Source organism: Prionailurus bengalensis, chromosome A3, assembly GCF_016509475.1.
Source record: "Prionailurus bengalensis isolate Pbe53 chromosome A3, Fcat_Pben_1.1_paternal_pri, whole genome shotgun sequence".
In the NCBI taxonomy this organism is placed as follows: domain Eukaryota; kingdom Metazoa; phylum Chordata; class Mammalia; order Carnivora; family Felidae; genus Prionailurus; species Prionailurus bengalensis.
Window position 1 is genome coordinate 76,645,489 of NC_057354.1, and position 13,723 is coordinate 76,659,211.

General features: G+C 36.8%; 1 protein-coding gene across 3 annotated transcripts in view; it reads right to left on the reverse strand.

Annotated features, from left to right (window-relative positions):
* The window catches only part of FANCL (FA complementation group L), an 85,489-nt gene extending 77,317 nt beyond the window's left edge, over window positions 1–8,172 (reverse strand). For 2 of the 3 annotated variants that reach the window (XM_043603437.1, XM_043603438.1), the window contains exon 1: window positions 8,013–8,172. In XM_043603437.1, the coding sequence (XP_043459372.1) occupies window positions 8,013–8,099 (87 nt within the window). In that variant the 5' untranslated portion in view covers window positions 8,100–8,172. The remainder of the gene's footprint in view (window positions 1–8,012) is intronic. The other variant, XM_043603439.1, reaches the window with a different exon arrangement.
* Window positions 8,173–13,723: the final 5,551 nt, after the last annotated feature.

The following is a 13,723-nucleotide window of genomic DNA, read 5'->3' on the forward strand; positions in this document are numbered from 1 at the left end:
AGACTGGGAATATCCTGTTTCTGACCAGCAAGAGTGGAAAACCTTGTCCTATAAAAGTTATCATCAAAACATATATGTATGTACATACATACATACATACACACGTATACATGCTGAAGACTAATGCCCCAGTAGTAGAACCAAATTAAATCTAGGCTAAAGTCTGTTTTGGTTCTGCCTTACAAAGCTTACAAGCAAACCATGACAAAATTAAACTGTTTTCAAGTAATTTAACTACATCTTAGAACAAATCAAGAATGTTTAAGAAAATAAAATCATCTAGCACACAATAGTTAGAATGCATAGTGTCTGGCATCCAATCAAACTATACCAGGCATGCAGAGAGACAGGAAAATAAGATTCATAATAAAGATGAAAATCCAGAGAAATACAAAAATGGCAAATAATAGAATTCCTTAAAAAATTTTCAACAGTTTTAACTACATTATAGATACCCAAGAAGGTAGAGAAAAGCAGGAGTATGCTAAATAGAACAAACAGGAAAGATAATGACCCAAATCAAAGAAATGAAAAGTACAATGTCTGAGATGGTAGACAGTATTAGCAGATTAAGCCTTGCAAAAGATGATTTTAGGGTACCTCAAAACACAGAACATTAAAAATAAAACAGAGAAAGAGCCTAAAACAAACACCAAAAAAGAACAGAACCATTAGTGAATTATAAAACAACTTTATAGTGGCCTAATATGCATGTAGTTTGAGTCTCCAATACAAGGGAAAGAAAGGGAGGGACAAAAACATTTTTGAAAAAATAATGACTGACGTTTTTTCCCAAATTAAGTGAAAATATATACTCACAAATCCAAAGAGCTCAACAAACAAACCCAGTGGAGGAAAAACATGAAGAAAACTACACCAAGGTATATCATAATCTAATTGGTAAAAACTAATGACAAAAAACAAAAATCGTATTATAAGCAAAGAAAAACGACACACTACTTAGAGGACCAAAAGTAAGAAATACTAGAGATTTCACACAGGAAATAATGCAAGACAGTTAAGCAACATCTGTAAAATATGAAAAGGGAAAAAAAAAATCAATCTAGAGTTTTAGACCTAGTAAAAGTATCTTTCAAAAGGCCAAACAATATGTCAGATACAAAACAGCCAATTTATCAGTACAAGACATGCACCACAAGAAATGTTAAAGGAATAACTTTAGGAAGAAAAGAAATCCCAAAAGAAATCCCCTTTAAATATACAGGCACAGATAGGTATAAAATAAAGAATGGAAAAACATTAAGCCATGCCAGCACTAATCAAAAGAAAGCTGGAGTCACTATACTAATATCAGAAAATAGAGATTCTAGGATAAAGATTACCACAGATAAAAAGGGTCATTTCAGAATCATAAAAAAAAAGAAAGGAAAGAAAAAAATTAGCTCAAGATTGCTTAATAATCCTAAAAGTTTATGTACCTAATAAAAGGACTTCAAAATAAATGAAGCAAAAACTGAGAAATGAAAGCAGAAATTGATCGATAATTATAGTAGATTTCAATACCCCCTTTCATTAATAAAACAAGCAGACAGAAAATCAGTGAGCATATAAAAAACTCAAATAGCATTATGAACAACTAGACCTGACATTATAGAACAATCCACCCAACAGCAGCAGAATGCACATTCTTTTCAAGTACAGCCATAACATTTACCAATATAGGCCATATTCTATGCCATAAGTCCCAAAATATTTTAAAAAGTTTAAATCATAAAAATCATGTTGTGACCAATATGAAACTAAATTATAGATCAGTATCAAAAAGAGATCTGGAAAATCCTCAAATATTTAGGAAGACATATTGTTCTTCTAAGTAACCTGTGCAAAAAAAAAAAAAAAAAAAAGAAAGAAAAAGAAAAAGAAATTAACAAGTATCCTGAACTGAAAAAACAAAAATGAAAATACAACATATGAAGTAGATTTTACATAGCTAAAGTAGCATCTGAAGAAAAATTTACACCACTAAACATCTATATTATAAGACAAAAAACTTCTCATTATCAAGGAGCTAACCTCCCACTTGAAGAAATTGGGAAACTTAACAGAAAGCAATGAAACACAAGCACAAAAATAAGAGAAAAAAATCAGTAAAATGAAAAGTAGGTTCTTTGAAGAGATCAATAATTTTTTTTTAAGTTTATTTTGAGAGAGTGTGCGAGAAAGTTGGGGAGGGGCAGAGAGAGAGAGAGAGAGAGAGAAAATCAGAAGCAGGCTCTGCACCGTCAGCGCAGAGCCCACTGGACACAGGGCCTGACCTCACACACTGTGAGATCATGACCTAAGTCGAAATCAAGAATCAGACCCAAAATTAAGAGTCAGACATTTAACCAACTGAGCCACCCAGGTGCCCTGAGATCAATAAAATTTATAAGCCTCTATCCAGTTATTTCTGCCTTTAAGAGTCAGTACCTCATTTCTCTCCTTTTGAATAAAGACTAGATTTACGACTTGCTTCTAGAAAAACTGAATAAAGCAGAAGTAAGTATGTATTAACATCAGAGGTCAGGGGCAAAAAGGGACTATGCAGCTTTCTGCCTGGTCTCTGTTATGTCACTCAGGGGAAGCTAGCTGCCATGTTGTGAGGACACTATGGAGGTCTGTGCCGTAAGGAACTGAGGGCCTCCAGTCAAAAGCAGCAGAAAACAGAGGGCTCCAGCCAACAGCCATGTTCATGAGCTATCCTGGAAGCAAATCTTTCAGCTCTAGTCAAGCCTTTGGAGTACTGGGAAACTAGCTAGCATCTTCATTGCAAGTTCATGAGGAACACTGATCCAGAACCATCCACCCAAGTAACTTTCAAATTCCTGATCCACAGCATATGTGACAATGTTTGTTGTTCTAAGCCACAAAGATTTGGAGTAGGTAGTTATGCAGCAAAAGATAATATAGGGAACATCATTATAGATCCTAAAAGCATTCATTAAAAGGATAATAATGGAATATAACATTCAAGACAATAAATTCAAAAATCTAGAGGAAATAATCAAATTCCTTGAAGGAAACAAACTACCAAGGCTCACTCAAAAGAAAAGGAACAATCTAATAATATCTTCTTAAAATATCTTCTTAAAGCCAGAGGGTTTATTCTCACACACACATACACATACAAAGGATCAATAAGTTTCACACGCTATAATTTTTACAAAGATTATCTAATCACAATGTAAGAGAACTAGAAATAACAAAATTAAAAATCAAAACAAGACTTGTGAGAAAATGTTTTACTTTTCTATTAAATAACTCCTGGGTACAAGGGATCTACAAAGTAAACTTCAGTACTAAAAAACTATGACGATGAAACACTGTAAGTCAGCATATACAGAGTACTATAAAAACAGTAATAAGAGGATAATGCAGAGCTATAAAAATTTTATCAATAAAAATGTGCACTCATAGCCAAATCTGGGATAATTTAAACATCAAAATAAGTAATGATCACAATCCATTAAATAAATTATTTTTAAAACCAATGAGTCCCGTCTGATACAAGTAAGTGGGGAAAAAGAGAAAGCTACTCCTTATAATAAAATGACAATAAAGAAAAACTAGTGAAGTTAGAAAAGCATCATTTGGTGCAGCACCTGGGTGGCTCAGTCAATTGAGCGGCCGACTCTCGATTTTGGCTCAGGTTACGATCTCATGGTTTCACGGGTTTGAGCCCTGCATCTGGCTCCATGCAGACAGTGTGCAGCCTGCTTGTTATTTTCTCACTCACGCACCTGCCCCACTCACGCACACTTTCTGTGTCTCTCTTTCTCTCTCTCAAAAGAAATAAACTTTAGAAAAAGAAAAGGAAATCATCATTTATTTGGCAACCACCACAGTACTAACTGGTTCAATCAAGAGTCAATAGATGCTAAAACTGGTGTGTACCCCTGAAAGTTTGATGCCTCATAGCTCTCTATAACTACTTCTGAATTACAAAAGGAAAACCTGCCACATGTCACCTTAAACAGGTGATCAGAGGTAACATCATCAATGAAACCCGCTAACTTCATGAGCCCTGAAAATAACACAACATTCTTTCTGTGTCATCTCTGCCAAAGTGACATGATCTGAATTTAATGATGAGGAAACATCAGTCAAACCCAAACTGAGGGACATTCTGCCTAATAACCAAACTGTATTCTTAAACAACATCAAGTTTAGGGCACCTGGGCGGCTCAGTCCCACTCTCGGTTAAGCGTCAGACTCTTGTGGCTCAGTTGGTTAAGCGTCCGACCCTTGGTTAAGGGTCCAACCCTTGGTTTCGGCTCAGGTCATGATCTCACTCATGGTTTTGTGGGTTCGAGCCCGCATCAGGCTCTGCGCTGACAGTATGGAGACTGCTTGGGATCTTCTCTCTCGCTCTCAATCTCTCTCCCTCTCTCTGCCCCTCCCTGACTCACACTCTGTCTCTTTCAAAATAAATAAACTTAAAAATTCTCAAATTTATTAAAAGCAAAGAGACCATGGAACTATTCCAGATTAAAGAGATATGTCAACTAAATGTAATGTGGTATCTTTTAGGAGGCTGGAAAGGGCTACAAAATATGTAATTGCAACATCAACAAAATTTGAATTTGGACTCCAGATAATGGCATTACATCATGATTAAATTTCCTGATCTTGGGGGCGCCTGGGTGGCGCAGTCGGTTAAACGTCCGACTTCAGCCAGGTCACGATCTCGCGGTCCGTGAGTTCAAGCCCCGTGTCGGGCTCTGGGCTGATGGCTCAGAGCCTGGAGCCTGTTTCCGATTCTGTGTCTCCCTCTCTCTCTGTCCCTCGCCCGTTCATGCTCTGTATCTCTCTGTCCCAAAAATAAATAAACGTTAAAATCTGTTTAAAAAAAAAAAATTTCCTGATTTTGGTAACTGTACTGTGGATTTACATAAGTGTATCCTTGTTCTCATGAAATATATGCTGAAATATTTAAGAATAAAGAGGCACTATGTTTACAACCTAATTTTAAACTGTTCAGAAAAATAATGTGTATATATACCCATCCACATATATATATAAAATATTATATATATTATATTATATATATATATATATACACACACACACACACTCAGAATAATAAATCAAATGGGGCAAAAGTAAAATGGAGAATCTGGGTAATCTTCATACATGCTTGTTATTGTAAGTTTGAAATTATATACAAAACAAACAGACGAAAATCAGCTCCACCAAACAAAACAATGTTAAATTAAGTTGTTTACGTTATGATTTCAGTAAGCTGCTTAAGGCAAGTACAAATCAGAACTGTAGCTACAACAAAGGGTCACAGGTAAATTTCATCTAATCTCAATTCTGATGTTTACACATTTTTTTTGTTTTGTTTTTTTGTTTACACATTTTCTAAGAGGCTTTAGCAGACAGACACATATAATACAAAGCACTTTCCTTAAAGTGCCTAAAATGCTGGAAACATGGTTCCTAATAAAAACGTAACTTAAGATCTCTTCAATTTTTCTAAATATTGTCTGAAAAGTGAATCATGTTTTCACCTAGGTAATTCAAGACTGGTACTTCCAACTGGGGAAGGGAAAAGTGGATTACCTTTATTCCAGAAATAATAATGAAATTTAACCTCTACTTTCTGTGATGATCCCGATGAATTTGAAGAAAAATGAATATATCCATATGTACCCTCTGTAACCTTCCCTTAATTACAGTGTATTGATTAGTTATACACTCAATATTCTGAGGGGTGGGTAAAAGTTTCATTTAGCAAGTAAATTTGATAACTCACTCTGTATTTTTGAGAGATTATTATATGTTTTGAGTAAACTTCAAAACTTAACGATAATTCTAGGATATGGCCCCGATCTTCAAAAAGTATGTGTGCTAGTGGGGAAGTAGGTCAAACAGGTAAAGGTTGTGCACCTTCTAGGCACAAACACCCAGTCATAAAAAAGTTAAAGGGATGCAACGTACAGCATGGCAACCAGAGTTAATACTGTTGCATATCTGAAAGCTGCGAAGAGACTAATCTTAAAAGTTCTCATCACAGGAAAAAAATTCTACAACTACATATGGCGAATCAGATGAACAGCTAGACTTAACTGTGATCATTTCACAATACATACATACATCAAGTCATTATGTTGTACACCTGAAACTAATATAACGTTGCATGTCATTTATAACTAAAAAAAAAAGCAAGAAATATACTTCCCTTTAAAGTTAAATAAATTATCAAGTTTTCAAATACCCAATACTCAAACATTTTTGAAAGGTGAAGCCATTCTCTTAATCACTATAATTAAGAGTTAAATTTTACCTCCATCCCATTCATTTAATACTGGCAATGTCTGTTTTGATGAGAATTGTTGAATGGAGCGTTAATCAAGGTAAGGTGGAGCAATGCAATTATTCATTTTCCTTTCAGAAAATAAAAATAATTCTGAGAACAGAAATTTTTATTCATTACCATGATATTTTTCCAAATTATCTGGTTAATCACTAAATTTTAAATTATGACAAAATTGTATAATTTGTGTTTCTATAAAAAGGAGTCCAAATAATTGAAAACTTGCCTAAGATTCATACATATTTTCTTAGAAAATACAGTTCTGCTTCAATGTTAAGTTGTTTTAAAATGACCACTTTGTTTCTTTCCTCTTCAGGAATTTCTCCTTATTTCACATAGCAAACCAAATCCTCTGGTTCGGTACGGATTGATCATTTAACCTATTCATGACCCCTATTATAAGTTGCAGGTGGTTAGGGCCCACCGCTTGGTTAAGCATCAGTCTCTTGATTTCAGCTCGGATCGTGATCTCACTATTGAGGAGTTCAGAGCCCCACCTCCGGAGCCTGCTTGGGATTCTCTCCCTCCCTCTCTCTCGCTGCCCTTCGTTGCCCCCGCTCGCGCTCCACTGCTCCATCACTCTCTGTCTCTCAATAAACAAACTTAAAAAAAAATTAAAAATTAAAAAATGTTGCAGGTGGTTAATTTGTGTGTGGTTTCACCAGTTTTCCCTCAGGCTGGATCTGTTAATTTTAAAAGATTAAAAAAAACATATATATGTGTGGTCAGAGAGGTGGTACCATTATGAGTGTAAAGGTCAGGGAGCAAAAATCTATCCTTAAAATTCTACCCTAGGGTATCTTGGTGCAATGCAAAGGAGCAAAATCCATCCACGAGTGAATCGCATAGCCTGGCTTTAAGGAATTCTGGTGATCATCAGCAAGTAACTTAACCTCTCCGCCTTCCCATGCTTTGACTTACTTAACTATGAAGAGAGAATGACTTTTTTTTTAAAAATTGTGCCTCAAGGGGCTGAGCATTAGTGAAACAAGGTACTTGGAAAGCACTCTGTAAACTTCAGAAATGTACACGTGTGTTACCATGTGTGATAAACTCCACAAGAGAAGCCACTTGCACTCAGAAGTAACGAATTCTGTTAAGATTCCGTACAAAATATCGCTGCTGGAGGTGTTCAGGTACACACGACTAAGCTGGGAGCCAAAAGGAGGCTTATATATACATATTTTTTTCATTTATTTGTTTATTTTACTGTAAAACGAATATAATTAGCACGGATTTCCTCGTGAACGGGCACCAACCTTCGTGGGTTTTGTCGGGCGGGGTGGGAATGGCGTTAGAATCGAAGTAGGCAAAAATTTGCGAAAAAACGAACAAACAAAACCACAGTTAACGGTGGGACAGACACCGAGTCAAAAGGGAGGCCAAACTCAGGAAGCTGAGCGAGGGGGCGTGGCCCTCCGCCCCGCCCCCCGCTCCGGTCCAGCGCGGGGCTCCGCCGGCCAAGTCCCTGGCTGCGAGCCCGTCCCGGCCACCGACGCGGTAGCGAGGGGCCGGCTTGCCCACAACAGCAGCCGTTCTCAAACCTCTAGACTCGGAGGAAGTGGTCCCGTGCCGCCCCCCTCGATCCCCACAGGTCCGGGCCGCTAACCGCTCCCGTAACTGACTTCCAGGGGCGGAGCTGCGCCGCGAGAGGAAGGCCCAACTAGCGAGCAGGCAACAAGCGGGCAGGTACCTGAACTGAAATGAATCCTTCGTACACGGTTTTCGCCCGGTTCTGAGGCAGAAGCAGCGGGCACTGGCGCAACAGGCTCGCTTCCATCTCCGCCACGGTTCGCCGTCCGTGGAGCCGCCGGGGGTTTAGCCACTGGCTGCGCCCCGCACATGCGCAGTCCCGCCAGCGCCCTGGGCTCCGAGGGGCGGAAACACCGGCTTTGGCGGGAAAAAGTCTCGAAGATTCCGCGCGAGGGGAAATGAAGGTCTTGTGCTAGTCCGGGCACCTGGACTCAGGCCCAGCCACAGTAGATGCTCGGCAGGAGATGGCATTGGCCCCAATAGGGGGCAGGAGGGAAGATTGTTATTTTCACAGATGTAATTGAACAAGAGCATTCCAGCCTTGATTGTCCCAATTAACCCTTTTGGTAATTTTGTTTGATTTTACTGAGAGACTACTACAGCTTTGTGGAGTTGCATTTCTTACCGCATAAGATGGTTTGTACAGTCTGGGTATTGTATTTCCTTTACCCTGAACCTGCCTCAACTCCCCTTCTTCACTGTAATCAGTCTATTAGCCTGTTCTACAGGATCTCTTGTATGCCTTCAGCATACAGAAAAATGTATTGTTCTGTATGTATTACTATACAATGTATTATAATCCATTCAGTATATCACATGCAACATTGTAATTCTATGGCTTACCAAGTTTAGTCAGTTACTATTTCAGAACTGCACAATTGTGTATGTGTGTATACACACACACACACACACACACACACACACACAAATATATATACACACATATACATACGTATCTCCAGACTCAAGTCAACATCACACTCAGCTTTGGTGCACTGCATTCACAAACGTCTAAGGGCAAAATGTGAGGGAAGATTGCCGATTAACTTGTTGAGCCAAAGTTAATTTTTCTTTGATAACCCTTTCTATACATTTTTTTTTAACTCAGAAATGGTGATTATCCATTTCCTTTTACTGAGGGCTGATTAAATAAGCAGCTTACTACTATTTACCACAAAATTGTTTGATATCACCATCAGTATTCAATGCATTATATTTTTGAACCCTAATATTTGCAAAACATCATTGTAATATGCCACAGGCCATGTAAAGATGCCTAAGATGTACTCCCTCCCGTCTTTATTGCCCTCAAAATGGAATTTGACTTCCTGAAGATTCTTAAACTTTCACAACAATTATCACCATATTCTGGATACTTAGGGAAAAACAAGAGTATGGCAGTGGTAGTTAGATACAAATTACACTAAAGCAGTCGTTTTTAAAATGTCTAGAACCATCAGCAGCAGTATCACCTGGGAAATGCAAATTTTCACCCCTCTGTCTCAGATCTAGGGAATCCCAAACTCTGGGAGTAAGGCCTAACCATGTGTGTTTTAACAATCCCTCCAGATGATTATGATGCATGCAAAGTTTGAGAACCTTCTTAGGGATATGACCCTCCCCTCCCTCAATTATGAAACTCATTCATTAAGGATGATACTGCATTCAACCATCACAATCATGTTAAACTATTTACATGGATGCCCAGGCTGTAGCCTTGACTAGGGGTTCTCAAAGGGTGGTCCTTGGACCAGCATCATCAGTATCACCTGAGACCATGTCACCCCAGACCAATTGAATCTCTTAATTCTGGGAGACGAGTTCAGCAATCTGTTTTAAGAATCACACGTTTAACACCTCTGTGTTTTAACAAGGGACTCTAATGTAAACCGAAATTTGAACACCATTACCTTAGACTTAGTGAAGTTTTATTTTCACACCTGATTCTACTGTGCAACCAGCTGAAAGTCATTGCACTAATCAAGTGAATAATTGTCAAAGATTTTACAGTTCCAACGTCGGAGTTACCTCACCACATAGTTTAAGGTTTAGACATTAGCTATGTGAATACACATAGTTTATTAGTGTCAAACCATCATTTAAAAGACATTCTTAATACAGAGATCATTTCAGTTATAAAAAGAGAAACTTTAAAGGAAAAAAAAGCTGAAAGAGTAATGGCAATTTGGGTCTGATATTAGGGAACGGAAATTGCCTTGGCTTTTCTATCATGGTCTCAAGATCACTACTAGAGCCCTAACCATCAATAGATAGAAGGGCAGTGATTGCTTTCACAGAGGTCCCTTGAACAAGTCTTATATCACATTGGCCATCCCATATGCAAAGGGTCTGGGAAACACAGGTGTTTTTTTTGGCAAATATATCGTTTGGAATTTGTTAGTAAGAATAAAGGAGAGAATGGTGGAGATGGGCTGCTTTCCATTTCTGTAACACTGAAAAATCCACCTGCCCTCTCCCCCCCAAAAAAGATATGTACTTTCTTGGCAATGCATTATTAATGAAATATATGCTTTATATGACAAATTTTCTTGTATGTGTACTTCTAAAGATATGATAATATTTTCCTGTATTTTCTTTTTATTTCAAGATGATTTTTCCTTTCAAAGAGCACTAAAATTAATTTATATTTTGTTGACTAACTGAAATGAACATCATTTATAAAAGCATTAAGGATTAGAAATCAGATGAATAGGGGCTCCTAGGTGGCTCAGATGGTTGAGCATCTGACTCTTGATTTCAGCTCAGATCATGATCCCAGGGTCATGGAATATAGCCCAGTATGGGGCTCTGAGCTGAGCATGGAGCCTGCTTGAGATTCTCTCTCTCTGCCCCTCTCCCTCATTCACACTCACTCTCTCAGAAGGAAAGAAAGGAAGGAAGGAAGGAAGGAAGGAAGGGGATGGAAGGAAGGAAGAAAGAAAGAAAAAGGAAAAGAAAGAAAGAAATCAGATGAATAGGTAACATTATAAGCAATAAGGAACCAATTTTACATTTTGGAAACTTAGTGTAATCTACATAGTAACGAAATACCCTACAAATAGAATAAGGAAGCCATGAAATCACAAGTATATTTTTCATCCAAAAATGTCCTTCAGCTATGAAAAATAAAAAAGATATGGTTGTGGTTTATCACATTCCTTTAAAGAATCCTTTGTTGATAGGGATAGGATTTGCTAAAATAGCAATTTTATTTCTTTCAGTGTTGCTTGTTTCTATCTACGGACAAAGGAGAGCAAGTAATGAGTTATCCATAATGTGGAAATAGCTGATTTTATAAAATTTTAAGAAGTAACTAAATTAATAAAAATAAATTAAAATTCACACCAAAATTCAAAAGTTTAGAGGTAATTTTATACATATATAGTAATTTCAAAATAACAAAAACATTTTAAAAGTATCTTTATCAAAAAATTAGTAACACCTTTTTTATTCTTTGAAATCTTATTTAAACTTAATGTTAGCAGGTCTATGAGGAAACAGATATAATTATACATTGCTTATTATTATGTGTAATTTGAAAAATGTTTCTAAAAAAGCAATCTACTTATATACAGCAGAAAACATAAAAACTATTTTCTTTTGAATAAGTACAACTTATGGGAGTATATCCCAAGAAGATAATCCAAAAATGTTAATAGAAATAGGAGACAACTTAATGCCTAATAACTTAGAAATGGCCAAATTATATAACATGATAGAATGTTAAAAGCCATTAAAATGACATATGTGAGTGTGTGGTATTGGTACATTAAAAGTGTGTATGAAATCTTGATATGTGAAAAGAGCAAAACAACGTCAAGATAAAAGGAAGGAACTTACATAATCAGTTGATATTTTAAAGATAAAAGACCTTTCATTTTTCCATGTAAAGCAAATTACTTAACAGTACCATGAATTTTTTAAAAGAAAGCATTAGCAAAGATTTTTATAAATGTAAATGCTATCCAACTTAAAATCATCTATTAAGTTAGAGGAAGCACAATATAATGAAAAGAGAGTCAAGAAACTTCAAATGCTTGACTTCGTATAGATCACATTATGATCTCTAAGGTCCTTTGCAATTCCAAAAATGTATCTGTAGGAAGCAAATGGGCTCAGGGCACCTGGGTGACTCAGTAGGCTTAGTGCACTGTTGATTTCAGCTCACGTCATGATCTCATGGTTCGTGGGATGGAGTCCCGTAGGGGGCTCTGTGCTGACAGCATGGAGCCTGCTTGGAACTAACTCACTCTCTCTCTCTCTCTCTCTCTCTCGCACTCTGTCTCACTCTCTCTGTCCCTGCCTCACTCACACTGCCTCTCTCTCTCTCTCTCTCTCTCTGTCAAAATAGATAAAAAATAAATTTTTTAAAAGGTGAATGGGCTCAAAAACACAGGTGTGGATTATCTGAATAATAAATCTGAAAATAAAACTTTGAAAATCTCATTCACGTTGTCACTCCACTTAATAAGATTGTGTTTGCGAAATCTAATGTGGAAAACTGGCATTGGATATTTTTGCTGTTTTGTCAACAATTAAGATAGTTTAGTCATGTTCACTTTTAGTTGGACAATAAATGCTTTCAGGAAATGTTGTAGGAACGTTGTGAACCAATTATTGCAGCAGGAGATGAAGTTTGTGTTCAGTACAGAAGGAACAGCAACAAAGAGTTGAAGCAAACATCTTTACATAAGGTTTTATTAGTTTAATTGATGAATCAAGAGGATTCAGCCTTTGGATGTTCATGTTCAAATTATGAACTAAAAACCTTATCTAGGGGCGCCTGGGTGGCGCAGTCGGTTAAGCGTCCGACTTCAGCCAGGTCACGATCTCACGGTCCGTGGGTTCGAGCCCCGCGTCGGGCTCTGGGCTGATGGCTCAGAGCCTGGAGCCTGTTTCCGATTCTGTGTCTCCCTCTCTCTCCGCCCCTCCCCCGTTCATGCTCTGTCTCTCTCTGTCCCAAAAATAAATAAACGTTGAAAACAAAAAAAATTTTTAAAAACCTTATCTAGATGTAGATAATCTCCCTTCTGTAGGTACTTATTCAGAAATGATTATATATCATCAGTTCAAAATTCAAAGCAATTTTGTATACATATACAGTCATTTGAAAATGACAAAAACATTGTAAGTTTGTACAAAAATTAGCAGGACTTTTAAAATATTCTTCAAAATCTTAAGTGTATAAAATTGTTTCTTATAGTTATATTCAAGTAATCCATTTGAGGAGGATTCATTTTAATCTCATTCTACTTTAGAGACTAAAACAGGTACAAAAGAAAAGATTTGTGAGAAGAAAAAGGCACAAAGAAACAAATAATCATGTGTCAAAGTTGGCTGGTCCAAGTTTTATAACTGGGACTCCATATGAAAACCTGACCAATGGGGGTTAACAGATGTAATCACACAAATTTTTAGGACTCTTAAGAGTACCAATATTTATTCACTAGACATATATTAATATAAATATATATAATATATTTATAATTTTATACTATTATATTTCATATAAATGTGTCAAAGTTATTTTCTGTATTTAAAACTTATTCAAATTTCTGAAACAGAGTATCTTACCTTACCTTAGTGTGCATAGTTTGCTAGAAGTCACAACCTAAATTATGTCCTGAGACTCCAGAAAACAATTGTAAATTAAGAAGAAAATTGAATAGACTCATTGGATAAGCAGTTTCACTCAACAAAGGTAAAACCTCAGAGGCAATCCGTTCCCAGAAATAGTCATGGCTTATACTTTATTTAGTTGATTTTCAACAAACCTAATTTTATTCAAATACAACTTTATGTACTATAAAGGATTACCCAATGAGCAAAATGAAAACCGAATCAAGAAATATTTTCTGCTGCTAGGGCAGG